The 17,895-nt window shown below is 37.9% G+C and overlaps 4 protein-coding genes across 8 annotated transcripts; all 4 read left to right on the top strand.

The window, feature by feature from the left end:
* Positions 1 to 1,241: 1,241 nt before the first annotated feature.
* LOC140787315 (serine carboxypeptidase-like 2) lies at positions 1,242 to 6,528 on the top strand. 2 transcript variants are annotated; one of them, XM_073136174.1, is made up of 14 exons: positions 1,242 to 1,473; positions 1,572 to 1,717; positions 1,855 to 1,931; positions 2,000 to 2,122; positions 2,227 to 2,329; positions 2,711 to 2,748; positions 3,180 to 3,281; positions 3,732 to 3,812; positions 4,922 to 5,080; positions 5,278 to 5,349; positions 5,638 to 5,753; positions 5,864 to 5,977; positions 6,093 to 6,138; positions 6,229 to 6,528. In XM_073136174.1, the coding sequence occupies exons 1-14, from the start codon at positions 1,331 to 1,333 to the stop codon at positions 6,310 to 6,312; spliced, it is 1,404 nt and encodes a 467-aa protein (XP_072992275.1). In that variant the 5' UTR covers positions 1,242 to 1,330; the 3' UTR covers positions 6,313 to 6,528. The 2 variants fall into 2 exon arrangements, with proteins under 2 accessions (XP_072992275.1, XP_072992274.1); XM_073136173.1 differs by having other exon boundaries at positions 6,081 to 6,138.
* Positions 6,529 to 7,336: 808 nt separating this feature from the next.
* LOC140785450 (uncharacterized) lies at positions 7,337 to 9,405 on the top strand. 4 transcript variants are annotated; one of them, XM_073133268.1, is made up of 4 exons: positions 7,337 to 7,518; positions 7,806 to 7,872; positions 7,944 to 8,177; positions 8,638 to 9,405. In XM_073133268.1, the coding sequence occupies exons 1-4, from the start codon at positions 7,435 to 7,437 to the stop codon at positions 8,643 to 8,645; spliced, it is 393 nt and encodes a 130-aa protein (XP_072989369.1). In that variant the 5' UTR covers positions 7,337 to 7,434; the 3' UTR covers positions 8,646 to 9,405. The 4 variants fall into 4 exon arrangements, 2 of the variants coding, with proteins under 2 accessions (XP_072989369.1, XP_072989370.1); XM_073133269.1 differs by having other exon boundaries at positions 7,340 to 7,518; positions 7,947 to 8,177; XR_012108466.1 differs by having other exon boundaries at positions 7,362 to 7,518; positions 7,678 to 7,872; positions 7,947 to 8,177.
* A 761-nt stretch (positions 9,406 to 10,166) lies between these two features.
* LOC140785451 (uncharacterized) lies at positions 10,167 to 11,000 on the top strand. The gene is made up of 3 exons (XM_073133270.1): positions 10,167 to 10,468; positions 10,571 to 10,617; positions 10,699 to 11,000. The coding sequence occupies exons 1-3, from the start codon at positions 10,300 to 10,302 to the stop codon at positions 10,834 to 10,836; spliced, it is 354 nt and encodes a 117-aa protein (XP_072989371.1). The 5' UTR covers positions 10,167 to 10,299; the 3' UTR covers positions 10,837 to 11,000.
* Positions 11,001 to 15,312: 4,312 nt separating this feature from the next.
* LOC140785507 (calcium uniporter protein 2, mitochondrial-like) lies at positions 15,313 to 16,779 on the top strand. The gene is made up of 2 exons (XM_073133355.1): positions 15,313 to 16,052; positions 16,177 to 16,779. Exons 1-2 carry the CDS (start codon positions 15,489 to 15,491, stop codon positions 16,684 to 16,686), a joined length of 1,074 nt encoding a protein of 357 aa, XP_072989456.1. The 5' UTR covers positions 15,313 to 15,488; the 3' UTR covers positions 16,687 to 16,779.
* The last annotated feature ends 1,116 nt before the right edge of the window (positions 16,780 to 17,895 follow it).

Here is a 17,895-nt window from a genome sequence, read left to right as displayed (position 1 = left end):
GGCATATAGAACTGACATTGATAACTGAGATGACTAAGAAATGCATATGATTTTATTATCATCTGATTACTTAATTTTTGAGTAGTCAATATATATCATATATGGTTGCATTTGATATCATAGCATGATCATGGTCGGCATGCATCATGTGTCATATTTGAGAGAGAGTTATGATAATAGTATGACATGGAGATTTGTTTATTCATTGTCGAGGATTATATACTTTTATCAGTTATGACATGTTATCTATTTTTCATTTATATATTATTGAGAATGCCCTCATGACTCATTCACGACATGATACTCTTTCTGATTCATATTATCAAGTACATGATTTACTCTCTGTTTGGCATCACTGATTCGGGATAAGGTCTATTCACTGAGCCTTTTTCTCATGACTCTTTTTATTTTTTTCTAACCTTTCATATATGTGATATGTGATAGCGACTTGATATCCTAAGAATATATTTTAGATTGATGAGGTGAGTTATATGTGCGATACGGTATAGATGATAGTTTGTATAGAAATTGAGTTGTATCGTTGTTTGTTATATTTACATTTTATTATATCAGATGATGATTTGTATAGTACATGTCAGATTATAGTGTACTCGTGTATCAATTGTTTAATTGTATTTTGATGGTTTGTCATGGTCTATGTGAGTCCTACTAGATTATGTAGTAGTCTAGTGTATATTATTATGGACTTGGATATTCATACATTAACAAGTTTATTTAGTTGATAGTATGATTTATTTGGTGTTGAATTATGTGAGCATGAATATGTTAGCCGGTAGTATTTGATGATGTCGTGATTGTATGTATACATGAGTTATCTATGCGTGACGGACCTCGTCCGATCTGTCGCGTGTGCCGCACGTGCCCATGCCGGGCGAGGGCGTTACACTGAGCTAGAGTCAGCTTTCTCATGCTCGCCTCGTTTACACCCCTAATTATAATAAGTAAACTAAAATAGATAGGAATGAAAAAATAATATCATAATAGATTTTTTTATATAAATTGCCAAAAGAAAAAATCTCAAGTAAACAGGGTATTATAACTGACAAGAAGAAAAAAGGAAAACGTCTGTGCTGGTTGGATTAAAGGACAATCTTGGTAGGTCAACAGTGATTTGGATGATGACCAACAAAATATTCCTTGGTTCGGTTCTCTACGTTAATAATTTTTTTTAGAAAAAAGAGTTCTCTACGCTAACGACAGAAAGAATGGATCGATCAAATTTTATCCCCAGCTGGAGACCCAACAGTAGTATTCATCCGCAACAACAGAAAGGCAGCCACATCCACCACACCAATCGGAAGTGGAAACCATGGAGTCTCTCCCTTTTCTCCATTTGTATCTTCTGGTGCAGGCCTTGTTATGTTCTTCTTGGCATCTGACTGTGTCAGCTGCGAAGAGCGTCACGAGCCTACCTGGGTTCGACGGGCCTCTACCCTTTTCATTGGAAACCGGGTAAGTTTAAGCTAGTTAGTTGTATGGTATGGTGGATTTGTTGTTTGGTAGAAAATATTTCTTAATGAATTGTTCTGGTTTCATCTCATCTCTCTCAGGTACGTGGAGGTAGACGAATTGAAGGGGGTGCAGCTCTTTTACTACTTCATAAAGTCGGAGAGGGACCCAGAGGCGGATCCTCTGCTTCTCTGGCTCACGGGAGGACCCGGCTGTTCCGCCTTCTCCGGATTAGTCTTTGAGATAGGTAAGATGTGCCTTAATAAAATTTCTGACAGATGAGTTCCAAGATTACAGGATCATGATCCACAACCTGCAGCTTTAGAGATTTGAACAGTCCTGAATGCTTTCTCCTGTTTGAAATTATAAGTATTATTTATGCAGGACCATTAAACTTTGATGCCCCAGGCTTCAAGGGTGGTCTGCCAACCCTACGCTATAGAAATTACTCTTGGACAACGGTTTGTAGTCTAGTCAGATCTCTCTCTCTCTGTTCTCTCTCTGGGTCTTGTACTTAATTATCTTTTAGGTGAGCAACATTATATTTCTTGATTCCCCGGTGGGAACTGGGTTCTCGTATTCCACAACGGAGGAGGGCTACAATTCCAGCGACACCAAAGCAGTGAGCCACATCCTCATTTTTCTTAGGAAGGTAAGAGTAGATTGTGGACTGACTGACCCCTTGTACATTTCTTGGATCATCCATATACAACTGGGATTTGTTTTCGGGCCGTTTGATATTATATGTGTGTGCAGTGGTTTGTCCAACACCCGGAGTTTAAGACGAATCCCCTTTACATCGCTGGTGATTCCTATTCTGGCAAGATCGTCCCAGCTGTCACCCTTGAAATTGCAACCGGTGATACTCTTTCTTCTTTCGTTGGTTAATCCAGTAGCTTTATTACGATAAATCAAGCTATAAATGTCGTTCGCATCGTTAAATATTGTACTCAGTAGACTATGGCATCACATATATCTCTACGTATTTTAAGTTGTTAGACAAGTTGTTCTCTCGGGACGTTTTTTTTTCTACCCCCAAAGTGCACTATCATTCAGCAACATCTTCCAGATGTTTCGGAAAGAAAATGAAAAGCTTAATACGAATGAAACATGCTTTATGAAGTCTATGAAGAGTGAATAAAACAAAGCGTTTATTTCCTTTATAGATAAGATAACCATAGAAACTCAAATCTGACTATTTTCTAACAGGATCTTTTTTTTTTTGTGCATCCCTTTACAGGTAAAGCATCAAGTGATGATCCACTTTCCAATCTCAAGGTTGCAGCAACTCTCAAAATAAAAAAAAAGTGTAGACTTGTCATTATTCATAGCAGATATAATGTGCTTTTTCTCTACTTCTTTCTGTTATCTTGGTGATCACTTAATGGTCTGTTCTTTTTGTTGATTATCCTATACCATTTATTTCAATTATTGTGAAGAGGACTGCTCCAAGAACTATGCCTATATAGCAGAGGACTGCTCCAAGAATCTTACATTAAGGATTACAATGAGTGAAGTTATACTGAATTCTCTTAAGCGGTTTTATGATTTTAACACACTATAGGACTTCCCTTCTTAGTAATGATATTATTGCTCTTTCACTTTCATCTTCTAGGATTTTCTTGTGCTGTTAGGGGAAAAAACTACCATCACATATGGTTGGCTCGTTCTTCTATGTTGGTGATCTCCTTTGATGAACATGATAACAGGGCTACCTGCTTGGCAATCCATTGACTGATAAAATGTTCGATGATGGTGCCAAAGTTCCATTTGCTCATGGGATGGCACTAATATCTGATGAACTCTATGAGGTGATAATAACTTTTTATTCATTTTTAATGCATTTTTTTAGTAGATACCCATTTCTGATATCCAGATTCTTGATGCTTTTTGTTTAATATCTTGCTAAATGTCTTGAACAATCAAAATCCTAAAATTATTTGTGATTTTTAAATACATTGCTAAACCTTTCTTTTTTATTGGAAATTAGATGGAAAGGTGGTCATGCATAACGTATACATATGCTAGTTTACAGTTAAATATAATCTTTGCCATAAACATTGATTTTCCAACTGGGAAGCTGAACCCAATATAACCTTAATAAGGGGAATGATTTTTCATTAATTTCTATTTACTGGCTAGGTTTTTTTTTCTCACTGTGTAAAATATAATCATGAAGAAAATGTATTTTACACTCTTCAAGCTGTTCTATTACAGTACCTTTATACTTTATATTCAGGATGTGCACTTCTTTCTTGCAGTTAGCCAGGAAGAGCTGTGGAGAGCAATATAGCAGTCCTAGAAATGTGCGATGTGCAATTTACCTTCAAGCTATAGATAAGGTGGGAAAGATTTAAGTAGGTTTTCCATATCTGTAAGAGCATCTCCAACCGGGCTCCAAAACTCCAAATTTGGAGCCCGGTATTCCAACCGAGCTCTAAATAGGGCTCCAAATTTGGAGCCCCACCATAAAAATAGAGTCGGGCTCCATTTGTCATATCAATTTTTTGAAAATATCAAAATTACCCAATAAGTGTTATATTCAATAATTTTAATTCCATTTGTATCCTTTGTTAAATAATTTAGTTAGTTAAACTGAGTATATAATTAGTTTTACTAATCATTTTTTAACAAAAATAATACCATTGGAAAGGTCTCATCAAGACCTTTAAAATGAGTCTAATATTAAATTATTTTTGAATTAATTTTATTTTATTTTTTTATTATTTATAAAAATGAGTCTAATAAATTATGTATCCTAAAATATAATTACTCAAAATTATCCTCAATGTAAATATTAAAAATTAAAATACATTAGATATGAAATACATCAAACATGAAATAAATTAAAAATGAAATACATCAAATAAAAATTATATTAAAAATTATATTCCTTCATTCCCGTGCCTCTTCCATAAGTAATATTCATTTTCATTTTCAAGTCGGAGGTTCATCGCAAGAAGGTGAACACAGTCAAGAAAGAGAAGGTGGTTACGGAACCAGAAACGGTGGCTACGGAGATGACTTACTAGAATATTAAACATCTATTACTTTTATTATATTTGGTTAATTTATGCTTATTTTAGGTAATGTAATTTTGATATTTTTAGTTAATGACATGTAATGCTTATTTTGATGTTTATTTTATGTAATGTAATTTCGATGCGTTTGATTAAAAAATTAGTAATTTATAAATTACTTCTAAATCTATTGAATATTAATCTTATTTTAAAGATCTCGATGAGAGTTTTCTAACCATATTTTTTTAATAAAAAATAATAACGCTAAGATGATCTATTAAGCAATTTAAAATAGCTAATATAATAATATATATTATATTATTATTATAATATATATGGAGTCCGGTGCATTAGAGTGGATCCGGCTCTTGCTCCATTTTAGCTCCATATTTGGAGGAGATGCTCTAACCAAAAGGTTTTATAATATGCAGTGTACTGAGGACATCAATGGTGGGCATATTTTGGAGCCAAAGTGTGAATTTATGAGCCCGCATCCGGACAGAGTTGCTGCAGACAGAAGGAAATTACTACTAGACCATAGTAACGAGCTCTCTTTATCAGAACCGGCAATTCCTCCTTTGGAATGTAGAGTTAATGCCCATCACAATCTCTCTCTCTCTCTCTCTCTCTCTCTCTCTCTCTCTCTCTCTCTCTCTCTCTCTCTCTCTCTCTCTCTCTCTCTCTCTCTCTCTCTCTCTTTCTCTTTCTCTCTCTCTCTGTCTGTGTGTGTATGTTTTGATGCTTTCTTGAAGAAAAACTTCTAATATCTACCATTACATGCTGCCAGAGTTCTGGATACTTGTTGTCCAAGTTTTGGGCAAATAATGATACCGTGAGACAGACTCTTGGCATTCATGAGGTATAACATTTTCAATCCTGCACTTAATCTGATGGAATCAAGCACCAATCCATCATCGGATGTATCATGCATGCTGCTGCTATTCATTAGACCTCTTATTATTCTGCTTAATTGCAACAATTGACACAAGATATTGAATACACTGCACATTTCTTTCCTGCATATATATATATATATATATATATATATATATATATTCTTCAAGTTGAATTGCCTGACACAAGAAACATGATATTTCTAAATCATGAACCAGAAGCTCAGGGACTTGGATTGATTGATTTCATGCAGGGAACGGTTCCTTCTTGGCATCGATGTGCTGATCTACTATATACAAAAGATATCCTGAGTTCCGTGATATTTCATCTCAAGCTCACCACTAAAGGTTACCCAGCTTTGATATATAGGTGAAATCCCTTGCCTTTTATCTCATCTTCTTCACTACATTTGCCATAAGAAATTGCTTTATACGCTATACCAAATGTCACTCTCAAGAGTTGCACATTGCCTCATGCAGTGGTGATCATGACATGGTTATACCTTTTATTAGCACGCAAGCGTGGATTAGATCTCTTAATTTTTCCATTGTGGATGACTGGCGGCCATGGTCTGTAGATGGGCAGGTTGCTGGGTGAGTTCAAATTATGTGAATCGTTTCAGACATTATTCAGCTCCAAAAGCGAGTTTCAAATTCTTTTACCTTCATTTTTGTTTTCCTTTCTTTCTACTTACTGTTGGATTCTCAGATTCACAAGGACTTACTCTTACAACCTTACATTTGCAACTGTGAAGGTAAGTGCTTTCATTGAGAATATCAATAGAACGTTATAGCCAAATTGATGTGGAAGATGATGCTTCAAATTAAAGGTTTTTGTCATATAGGGTGCAGGGCACACTGCTCCAGAATACAAACCAAAGGAATGCCTGGCAATGCTTGAAAGATGGCTTTCTGGCGCTCCTCTATAATGGTGTTTCTTATATATGTTATTATTATTATTATTATTTAAGGGGGCGTTCCTACCTTGCATATGGAGTAGGAAGATTTAAGAAGCCTTACCATTCTTTATGAACGGCTGTAATTGAAGCTTCTTCATGTATTCCTATGTAAATTTAGACACGAAAAAAGTCGTTGGGTCTTATAATTTATGGTGTAAGTTATATGTTAGATTACTGTTGGAGTTATTTGATGGATTTCTCATGGGAATGGTATGTGTGAATAATGTGAGATTTTAAGGTCTATTATTTTGGGAGGACTGATATAGTTGTTTAATTTATATATCGAAAAAAGATTGTCTTTTTATCTAAGCTATAGTTTAGGAGCCTGTTTGTAGTTAATGAAAAAAAAAATTACATGGAAGATTAGGTTTTTTTTATATATTAAATGATAGCATTCTTTTGACATAATTTGATAATATATTCATATTCCATTTTGTAATAAATTAGAAATTATTAATATCGCATTATTATACACATGAGATCTAAGGTTGACTCCCATGTAAGGTTTTTCTTCTTTTTCCCTCTCTCTCTCTCTCTCTCTCTCTCTCTCTCTCTCTCTCTCTCTCTCTCTCTCTCTCTCTCTCTCCTCTTATGTTAGTTTCCTCCAGAGGATGATCTCATATTAAATTTAAATTTAAATTAATTTAAACTTAATTCTTCTAAGAAAAAATATAGCCCTAAAATAAGTTTATGAGCATTTAAAATTTTGATGTAAAAATTTACATTATAAATTTTGAGCTGGGCCCGGACATCGAGCGGTTATTTCTAAAGAGTAAAGAGTGAGAGAAGGGGGAACTACTGGGAAGTGGGAACTACTTCCAAACCCGAAATGAGAATGCCAAAATTGATTATAAAAAAATAGGCTGTTTAATTTGTAGTTATCTGATGGGCCTGCAGTCCACAACTCAGGAGTCAGGACCCAAAGAGATGGGCCGGATATAATTTACAAGCTCAAAATTACACAGACGACGCGGGATCAGGATACCTCTCCCTCCCTCCCTTGCGACGGAATCACATCCGCCTACGAATAACTTAATAATAACCTAATGGCTCAATAAACGACAGGACGGCTCATCCGTTGCCTGGAGGAAGATGGAGAAGAGGAAAAGAGAGAAGCGGAGGACGAAGTTTCACGAGGCACTGCTAAATCTCTACCATCCCCCACTTCTTCCTCCTGTAAGCTCTACTTTTTTCTCTCTCTCTCTCTCTCTCTCTCGATTTCGCCGTTATTATGTGATCAGAGAAGTATTCTCCTTTATAATCCATGTGGGCGAGGATTGCTGTACCAATTGAGTTCGACTGACTGAAATATTCTCCCCACATATTATATATCAGGTGGAAATTTTTCACAAAGGAGGAAAAAAGGAGAGAGGGATCTTTTTATTTCATCTTTATATATATGTTGCTGGGTAAATGAGTTGGTTACGTTGTTCTTGAAATTATGTCTGTTACGCATTGAATAGATAAACTTGAACGAAGAAGAATCAGTGCCAACTCTTTCTGAGGACATAAACGTCGATTTTGACCCAGGTATGGGAAGATATAGTAATGTATAAATTAAAAACCATCAGGAAACATGTTCTGACCAATATTTGGGGCAGAAGATGGTGATTATGTGGAAAAGGAATGTTCACCAAGTAGTGCAAGTGATTCTGATCCTAAAAGGCTCACAAGGGCTCAAAGAAAGCGACTTCGGAAAAGGAAGCTGAAGGAAACTGCGTCCACTAGAAGAAAGATTATTGGACCACTTTTGCCGTCTACTTACCAGGGTCAGGAAGGCGTACATTCTGATAGCCAAAAGAAGCCGTTGGAGAAAAATAATTCAACTCAGTTAGGTTAGTAATCAGAATTCAGAACTTTAACTCAGTTTTCTGATGAGAAGTGTCAACACAATATTCTAATTTTGCTCGCTGTTTAGAACATAAGATAAAATATATCTAAATTCTGGGTTTGCTGGTTGGAGCTGCAATTCACTTGCAACCAATCTAATTTTGGATAAGTGATGTTTTATGCTGTTTCACTAATACCACTATTATATTACCCTAGTATAGTGTTTGTCCATGGTTTTGAGATAACTCTTAAGCCAACAATAAAACAGTGGATATGTTTTTCTTATAGCAATCTATGTTCTTGTTTGTGAAAAATTCTGAGTATTTTAAGTCATTTTATTTGCAGCAGTAACTTTCTATGCGCAAGGAAATGTGCTGTATTTATATGATCAGCAGAGTGGAAATTGTTGTATTATGTACTCTGAATTCTCCCTTACGTCGTATTATTTTGTGTTCTGATCTGCAGGTGTCTGAGAGGGGTTGGATGAGCATATCCGATGCTGAAAGGTGTCTACTTGCACATGCATTGTTTGATGTTTGCAACAAGTTCCATCTTAATCATGCATCCTGCATAACTTTTCACGATTACCTGCCAATACTTGAGTAGATCCAGGGACAGTTTGGGTGGTGAAGTTGATGATCTAGGCCTTTATTATAATATGAATGCGGCTCCCGAAATGGACATCACACAACAGCACAGGGTCTCAGTTGTTGGACATGCAATATTTTAACAGTGGAAAGCAAGAGATTCGAAAGGACTTGTTGCTGTGTTGCCAAAGATCATTTATTATCTGGAGTTTAAGAAATTTTGCAGGCCAGCCTGTTGTGTGCATTAGCATTATTTCCCCTTGCTGCTGACCATCAAATCACCAGCAATTTGTTGATAGTCGATGTCAATGAGACATTATTAATGAGACTTATTAAAGGATATGTTGTCCACAGATTGACTATAGTTTGGAAATATGTGCCCCTCTTTGCCTAGAAATTTGGTTCTTGTGTTTTGATCCTCTTTTAGATGTAGCACTGAGTTGGCTTGGAATTTGGCTAAGAGGAGGTTAAGATGTGTGAGATTTGGCAAAGCTGTGGTCTCACTGCATCGTCGGAGATCTGCTTGGGCATTACTTTGTGAAAATTATTCTCACCTAAGTGTTAGGCTTTTGTTTCGTGTATATTTATTGCAAGTTTTTTTTGTTGTTTCCTGGAATAGACATTTAAATCTCTCTTTCTTCGGGCATGTACTTTATTCGTCTGCTTGAGTATCATCTTTGACAAGATAAACAAATTTTGTCCTGTTCTTTTAGAATGTGTGTTATTAACATGTACCACAAGTTGAGATCTTCTAGGGAGTACTGGATCAGGTTTACTTTGGTTAGTTGTTTCATCATCTGCAAATGCAACTGTCGAACTTTGACATAGCAGGGCCTCTATTTTGTATTCTTTTTTCTTTCTCTCTCTCTCTTTTTCTTTTATTTTATTTTTATTTTTCTCACTTTCTCAAAAGAAAAGGAGAGATGTTTTCCGCTGTTGACGTACTCACTGGGCTGTAATCTCAATTAGTTTGAAGGATCCTGCATGGTGATTGATGTAAAGGAATTCGGAAGAACATAGTTGCATACATCACTTCCGAATATAGAGGTAGCCAATTGTAGTGTTCTGCCATAGAAGCTTGATTACTTCTATTGGTTTCACTGTCTATAATTCTGTAAATAATCTTCCGTAAATTATCTATTAGTTTTACAGACTGTTGAGAAGCTTTTTTTTTTCGGTTGCAATTTGGAATATCTACATATTAGCAAAGAAATATTAGAGAGGTCGATTCTGTGTGTCAGAAATTTTGTTTTTCTTTTATCAGTCCCCAATACGTTCTTTGCCAAAATTACTGTTATGTGAGGATTCAGAGACTCGTCTAGTAGTCTGAGATATTATTTGATACTATGGTAATTTCCTTTCTCTCTGATCCACTTAAAATCTGAGATAGTATTGAATACTATGGTTATTTCCTTTCTACCTGATCCACAAGTCTGTGGTCTAGCTTGGTGCATGCACCGGTACCCTACTGATATCAGCACTATCTCTTGGTAGAAGAAAAACAAAAGTGGAGAGAGTGGAGCTGGGTGATCGATCATCCATGGCTCTGCCTCCTCATGGAATTCCACCTCCAGTAAAGGAGACAAGTCTCTGCAATCTCAGGCGACTCATGACAGGAAATGAAATAGGCAGGAGGTGTCTGGTGCCATTATTAATATCGACAGCAGCAATCCCTGAAGTCAGCGAATCAAAGAAGGCCCTTCTCCAAGGTATCTACTGCAATCGAACAATGGCATGTTTCCAGAGTCAGTGGAGAGGAATATTGTGTGCTTGATCATACAAAGTAAACTTACCTTGCTTTTATCCTGTAGAGTATCTCAAGAGGTCTAAAGAAAATAAAGAAAGAAATGACAAAGAGGTCGGAGTTCCATCCCTTGTTTTGCATAAGATAATCAATCCACTTAGATTAGTAGCTTACTGGTTGCTTTATTTTTTCCAGAGGCTTGACGACTTCTACAAGCGGAACTACAAGGACTACTTTGGGTTTATCGAAGGCTCGGCAAAAGATAAGAAAGAGGAGCTGCTCTCTGAATCTGAAAAGGGCATCCTTGAGTGGCTTCGGAAGAACAAGAATTGATCCAAGTTTCTGATGCTCTCTCAGTAAATAGTTTCAAGTCAGATTGGTTCCTTTTAACAAGGAGGAGATATCTTCATTGGACTTGCGATGCGTACTCTTGTTATTGTATCTAAAACGGAAGGATGTTTGCAATAAATCTGGATTTCTTTGTATCTTTCCCAACATCTCTCTGATTTTGCTAATGGGAAAAACCAACAAAAATGCTTTGCTCCGTCGTACATAGGTGATAAGATAAACTTCGGATTCAAATAACCTTGCAAACTAGACGAATTCACAGATCACATCCTTCATCTAAAGCTCCTGGCAAAGAAATATTGGTTAGCAAGGTATCGTGTCATTGGAGTCCGCCAAGGAGCTTGAAGGAGCATGGGTTTCCTTAGTCGATGTCAGCGATTGTGACGGAATTCTTACTTCCATAGTTCATAAAGATACTTGCAGTGCTATTTGACATAGAGGACAACAAGCTTTTCCCTTGGTGCTGTATGAGTCAACCCTAAATAGCAGAGCAAATTGTAGAAAGTTTATATTCTCTGATCAATTAATCTTGACAGAGATATTCCCAGATCACGAATCCCAAGACAAATTATTGTCATTGTATATGCTTAAGAATCTAAGTTGCTGCCACTGAGGAATGTGGAGGCCAAGTCATAATCTTTACCGATTACCAATCCCTATAATGTCCAGGAGTTACCTCGATGATATAGTTCACTCAAGAGTTCAAGGAGTATATATTAATTTGCCCACATTGAAATACTTCCAACTTTTCAGATGGGAAGATGCATTAATTGATCTCAATAAGACTTCAATGGATTAAGTTGCAGGTCTTCAAATATAGATAGATGGATAGTGCAGTTCTCCATATTAGTAACTTGGTCCAAGAACTGCCTTCGTACTGCTACGTGCAAGCTCATATGATGATATCAGGATTGAGTTGCAAGTCCAATCCTTTCAAGGAAAAGACAGCAAGATTTTTAGTCGAACTTGGCATGATTTCGTCCACTGCTTGTGTAACACAATTTCAGTGACAAAGTTGTCACGAAAAGGACTGCCACTTCTATTGCCACAAATTCTGGTACACTTCAGTTATCGTCTCCTGCACCAAAGAGCTAGTAGCTCTTTGATGCGTTTCCGAACGTATTGGAATTTGGAAATGAGTCTATGCGCGGTTCGTCATCGCACTATAATATTAATGTAATGTAATCCATAGATGTAGGCCAAGATATCGTGGAATCCAGTTTGGCTACCCAGTCCTCTGTGTGGACCGATCTCCTGTTCCTTTCCATGACGTGATGCAAGTTAGCAACGTAGTTAAATCACCCTTTGTATATCTAAATCTCATGAATCATTCCTCAACTAGGAGTTTTGCTTGAGCTTCTAACTGTTCTCGGCAAAACAAACCTTAACTGGAGTCCAGCTAATAATTCCCCGAGAGTATTATCTCTCAATTGGGTTGGGTTGCTCTTGCTCCACACCAACCATGTGATGCTTAGAGATTCCTGTAACTAATACGCTGTTTCTCCTGATAACTAAAGGGATTCTGGTATCATCCACTAATTCCACGTACAACTTTTCCACTTTGTTGGGAACCTGGATGCAGTAAACCAAATGTAGTCAATTTGATTTCCGCAAGTAGAGGCTTCCAATCTTTAGTCCCTTTTTTCTCCCCTATTACCATCCGTCTCATAGCTTCTCTCTCACCTGCATTGCTACTGTCCATCTCACCTCAGCTTCCTCCTTGGTTGTACGCATCACCACTACCAAAGCCAAGCACCAGGAACTTGCGTCTGTTTTATCTCCTCTGTTATTATTGTGCTCGAGTGCTTCTTTTGATACATGTTTTTATTATTGTTCGATTCCCTTTTTTTCCTATTATACTAAGTTGTCATCAAATATTTGAAATAAATGATATGATGACTTTCCTTTTGTTTTTTAAAAGAAAAACGTGGTTGTCATAGCCGTTCTAATTGAAGCATATTTGTCTACATAGTTTACTGTGGCCCGTGGATCGGCACATAATCATCTAGGTTAATTCGGAACTGCATGCAATTTCTAGCAGCTTTGAAAGCGGGACACCGCTTATGGGGAAAAATTATGTAAAATAAGGTGAAAATTGAGCGCATTTTTAAAGCCTTTTGCATCTCCTTAAAACTCTAAATTAATCCATATGCCAAAGGATAACTGGGATGCAGCAATTCAAAGGTATAGCTGGACTCTTCGTGCATAGGAATAGCAATGCTATTTGGACTATCAGAAATTAATAATCTTATGGTACCGCTAACTAACAATGAATTATTATCTATTTGCGTCATTAATTCCTCGGGACACACGGGGGGACATTCCCTCCCTCCCTTGCCTCATGATCTTACATATGCTCCACATATTACTTGCACCGTTAATTGTTAAACATGCAGTTACATGTCATCTTTTAACAAAAGTATTGAAGAACAACATAAATTAATATCATATGCCTTACTTTTTTTGAAATTTTACAATCTGGTCCTTACCTTTTATTTTTATTGCCTAAACTACACTTTCCCACTAGAATTAGAGAGAATTTTTGGAATTTAAGCTCATTTTTGTTTGAGAAGCGAAATGTTTATCTTTTTTAGGTTAAATTTAACTCAGTTGTTGTCCTCAAGGCAATAAGAAAAAAAAAATTAAAAAAAAAAGGCAAAAGTGGAGCGATAAATATCCGAGTAATATAAATATATACCTCAAAAGCTGACGTCGATCGAGTTTATCGGATGAAGATCCAAATCCTATATGTACGCGTCCGACCAGGATCTGACTCAGTGGAGAAGTGAGAACTCTTCAAACTAGGATGGATCGACACGTCAAGAGGATAGACTCTCATTCACCTTCGTAGTCAAAATACAACGTAGAGTTCACGTCATTACTATGTATTGATTGAGTATATAGTAATTTAAGCTTGAAGCGAGATGGAAGCACGCATCGGTGTTTCTTTCCTTCCGAGTTTCAGAAAGCTTGTGGCTTGAAAAGAAGCTTCCTATCTATATAATTCCTATTAGTTATCAAGAAAGATAAAAGAAGACAGCTAGCTGGTAGTTGCATGTGATAATATTTATCACTCAACATAATTAATTAATTTTTGTAAGGCTTATCTGCCCTTAATTAATACTTGGTCTCTGATAGATGAGAGAATAACGGGGCATGCATCTGAAGACTAAAGCTAGCTGCCCAGTTTCTTGATAGGATTGGGTACAGATGGGTCATCCTACCTAATAGACTATTCCTAAATGACGTGGAAACAAAGAACAGACCCATATGCATATATATATATATATATATATATATATATATATATATGCCCCTACCCACCCATATCAAAATTAGCCTATCCTTATCGAAAATATATAACTCATCAAGAACCTAATCTTATCGTTTTACATGCCCAATATATAGCTAGCTAGCTTATCCTTATCGAAAATAATAATAAAATAAAATAGGAGTAGAAATGCACTGTTAATTATAAACAAAAATGGTGTAGGAATCACGTACATGAACCAGTACGTGATGGATGGATGGATAGACCAATCGTAATATACTCAGGTACGTAGAACCCTTAGACATAAAGACACGATCTTTAAATCTTAATTGGATGGATCACCTCTTCGAAGTGGACTCCACCAAACAAGTTCCAATTAATCTAAATACGAGTGAGCGACTAAGCATCTTATTGATCAATGACTGTCCCATTAATTTTATATTCTTAATCAGTAGCCAAACCCCATCTTCTCGTTATAGTTTACAATAGAGTAGTAGTTCCATATTTGCGTTAAACACTGTTAATTGATTCATTTTAAGCCATAAATTTTATACTATCAAAATCCCTAAGACCGAAACGATAATTATTCTGAGGTGTTGCGTCCCAAGTATGGCTCGGAATTAGTTAGAAGGTTGGTTTTGGAAGTTTATATGACCAATCTCTAGTTCTGGGGGACGTTATATGTACGTGCCGCTGTTATTTTGAAATAACGCGTCGTCATAGTAGTATAGAAGATAACTAATAAGATTCCGGCTCATGAGATGTTAGAGCAATCTTTCTTCTCGCACTGAGTTCAATCGAAACGCGAGATAATACTATAGCTTATAGGAAGGAAGGAAGGAATTCACTCTTAATTAGCTTTGATAAGTATCCTCCTATTCCTAGGTGTTACAGGCAAACACATTTTGGCGTATATTGTAATCGAACTGGGAGACGGTGGCAATACGCCACGTGCCATATCATAGATTAGGAAAGCAAAACTAGGGTTAGTTTGTATTATCTTAAATTCGTGTTGGAGTATTAATTCTTTGCATACTAATGAAGTACACGAGTTACACGACTCGCTAACCCCCGAGATATGCAATGAATGAAAATAAGGTTTAATTTACCTGTGTGGCATTGTTGGCATTTTATCCATGAGTTCTCATTGCATATAGTATTAGTAAGACCCCAACCATAACCACAAAGACATCCACTTGCCGGCCGGGTGCGGGTCCACTCGGGGTTCCAATATCTCTCCTCATATATTCGACGGATCGATCCCTAAATCCTGGAATACACTATAAATAGCCTTCCATCTTCTATCCCTTCCCAAGCAACCCCCGAAAACTAAAGCCAAGATTAAGCAAGAGCTTGAAATCCAACGATGGCGTTCCGCAAAACCCTATCACATAGCTTCACCAAGATTTCTTCCTCCTTCCAGGCCCCAACTCTAACTCCTCGCTCATCTGGCACCAACTCCGCCCCCACATCTCTCATCAGGCGGCTCCTCTCCGACTCCGTCGCAGGCGGCGAGGACTCAGGGCTGGTCCGTCGCTTCCTCCAGCGTAGACCCTTGTATCACTCGACGGCGGCAGTTCCCGTCCCGCCAGATCGGTTCCCGGCTCTCCCGGTCGGCGACCAGTTGATGGATCGGATCCTGGAGCTTAACCGTGAGCGGATCCGCCTCGAGGGGATCGTTCCGCCGCATGGAATGCCGTCTCGAGGTATCACGGTGGTAGAGGCCAAGAAGGCCACCAGGGCGGCGCAGATGGAGGCGGCACGTGCGAAGCTGAGGGATACGGGGAGGAGCTGCGTCTCCTATCCTGAGTTCGCGCAGATGTGCGGCAAAATCGCTGGCGCGGAGCAAGGCGTCGGTCTCGCACGTGAGCTCGACGAGTCCGGCGCCGTCATCGTGTTGCGCGACGCCGTCTTCCTCCGCCCCGATCTGGTAATCATCCCCCTGGGCCTGATCTCTTCCCAATTAGTTGTCTGTCTCGATTTTTGTAATTAATATCTGTTCTGCCTGCCATTTCAAGATCAAAATTGGAATTAATGACAAAATCTATCTCCAGGTGGCAAAAGCAATCGAGAGCGTAATTCCTCTGTCAATGGCAGCATCGAGCGATCCACGAAGGAAAGAGCTGAGCGAGATGAAGGAGAAGAAGGCGGCAATCGACATGAAAGCGGAGGCCGAGGTGAGGAGAGAACTTTGGGCCGGCCTGGGCTTGCTAATGCTGCAGACCTTGGGCTTCGTGCGCCTCACATTTTGGGAGTTATCGTGGGACGTGATGGAGCCCATCTGCTTCTACGTGACCTCCTTCTACTTCATGGCCGGCTACGCCTTCTTCCTCCGGACCTCCAGGGATCCCTCCTTCGAGGGCTTCTTCCAGAGCCGCTTCCAGGCGAAGCAGAAGCGCCTCATGGATTACCACGGCTTCGACATCAACCGTTTCAAGGAGCTCCAGCGAGGTGGGCAAGCCCCATGGCATGCGTTGGACGAGGACTCCTCTTTCTCTTCCTCTTCCTCTTCCTACAGTGAAGACTGCCATCACCGGAACGCCTTGTTTGGGGCTGTACATTAACTATGTTAACGTCCATATGGAGAAAACAAACTGCTTTATATTATTAACTTTTAAAGCTAATACTACTAATATGAAGTCCATTCTTTTTTAAAAGCCAATTAATGATCTTAAAGTAAATTTAAAAAAAGAAAAAGAAAAAAAAGAATGCTCAACTCATAAACAGACAGAGGATGCTCAGCTTATAACAAAGGATCGATTGACGATTCCTCAAAATTACAACACAACGATCTCTATTCTAAAAGTCTAGAAAAATAATAATAAATCAATTCTAGAAAAGATGCAAACCAGAGGGACTATGAACATGATCTCTGACTATAGTTGGTATCCCTAAGATCATAAACTAAGGTAAACGATTTATATAACTTTAACATTTTTAACATCTCGTCAACAAGCTAGAACTGAACAAAAGAGTCATTTTGGCATATTATTCTTTAAATGTATCCAATATTTGCAATAATTTCTTACGTTCACTTTCATCGATCCCTAGATTTCTCTGTGTATTCATACTACCAATTTGATTAGGGACCTTAAAAACAGCCAGTCATCCATACTACTAAGTCGATCATAAACACGCTACGACGTAAAAATTTCGTGAAAGAGTTAAACATAGTCTATAAGCGAGTGGTGTTGGCTTAAAGAACCGGTTACTCGTGACTAAATAGGAGTTGGATTTTGATTTATAAACCTGGCAGTAGCATATATGTTTCAACTGCGATTTATCACTCATTGTACTGTCAGTGGGTGTGCGTGAGGAATCGGAGAATATTCTGCAAAAATAATGCACAATTGTTCCTTCGACTAGCTGTGACAGAAGAATACAAAATATTTATAAAATTAACCCCCAAAAAAAGACGATGAAAGAGCAGCTCGTTTAATAGCAACTTCCCAAGTCGGTGCCTAAGCATCAATATAGGCGAAAGGGGGGGGAGGGGAGGGGGCAAGAATAAATTGAGGACATTAGTGGCTTATATTTCTTCTGCCCTCTAGGCCGATAGAAGGGAATCAAATTAATCGGAATCAATTCCCAAACAAAACAGGATGAGCATTTTTCCCTCATGGATGAAATTATTTATTCCATCATACGGTGCGGCGAAACTGCTGCTGATCCTTAGACGGATGGTAGAAGGAAATCTTGAAATCAGAAAAGGTAACAAATTGACAACTTCTACATTGCAATCAATCAATCAATCTACCGATGTCATAACGCGT

The sequence above is a fragment of the Typha latifolia genome, chromosome 4 (assembly GCF_019914945.1).
Source record: "Typha latifolia isolate L0001 chromosome 4, TyphaL0001v2, whole genome shotgun sequence".
NCBI lineage: Eukaryota > Viridiplantae > Streptophyta > Magnoliopsida > Poales > Typhaceae > Typha > Typha latifolia.
The sequence above is the reverse complement of the archived record's forward strand: the minus strand, read 5'-3'. Positions and strand labels throughout refer to the sequence as shown.

What these genes read in the sequence shown, in the direction of transcription:
- LOC140787315 (XM_073136173.1), top strand. Translation starts at nt 1,331, where the DNA reads ATGGAGTCTCTCCCTTTTCTCCATTTGTATCTTCTGGTGCAGGCCTTG. An exon ending in TCCTCATTTTTCTTAGGAAG is followed by an intron (nt 2,123 to 2,226) that starts GTAAGAGTAGAT and finishes ATGTGTGTGCAG; the next exon opens with TGGTTTGTCCAACACCCGGA. An exon ending in CACCCTTGAAATTGCAACCG is followed by an intron (nt 2,330 to 2,710) that starts GTGATACTCTTT and finishes ATCCCTTTACAG; the next exon opens with GTAAAGCATCAAGTGATGAT.
- LOC140785450 (XM_073133268.1), top strand. Translation starts at nt 7,435, where the DNA reads ATGGAGAAGAGGAAAAGAGAGAAGCGGAGGACGAAGTTTCACGAGGCA. An exon ending in ATCCCCCACTTCTTCCTCCT is followed by an intron (nt 7,519 to 7,805) that starts GTAAGCTCTACT and finishes CGCATTGAATAG; the next exon opens with ATAAACTTGAACGAAGAAGA. An exon ending in AAACGTCGATTTTGACCCAG is followed by an intron (nt 7,873 to 7,943) that starts GTATGGGAAGAT and finishes TATTTGGGGCAG; the next exon opens with AAGATGGTGATTATGTGGAA.
- LOC140785451 (XM_073133270.1), top strand. Translation starts at nt 10,300, where the DNA reads ATGGCTCTGCCTCCTCATGGAATTCCACCTCCAGTAAAGGAGACAAGT. An exon ending in AAAGAAGGCCCTTCTCCAAG is followed by an intron (nt 10,469 to 10,570) that starts GTATCTACTGCA and finishes TTTATCCTGTAG; the next exon opens with AGTATCTCAAGAGGTCTAAA. An exon ending in AAGAAAGAAATGACAAAGAG is followed by an intron (nt 10,618 to 10,698) that starts GTCGGAGTTCCA and finishes TATTTTTTCCAG; the next exon opens with AGGCTTGACGACTTCTACAA.
- LOC140785507 (XM_073133355.1), top strand. Translation starts at nt 15,489, where the DNA reads ATGGCGTTCCGCAAAACCCTATCACATAGCTTCACCAAGATTTCTTCC. An exon ending in TCTTCCTCCGCCCCGATCTG is followed by an intron (nt 16,053 to 16,176) that starts GTAATCATCCCC and finishes ATCTATCTCCAG; the next exon opens with GTGGCAAAAGCAATCGAGAG.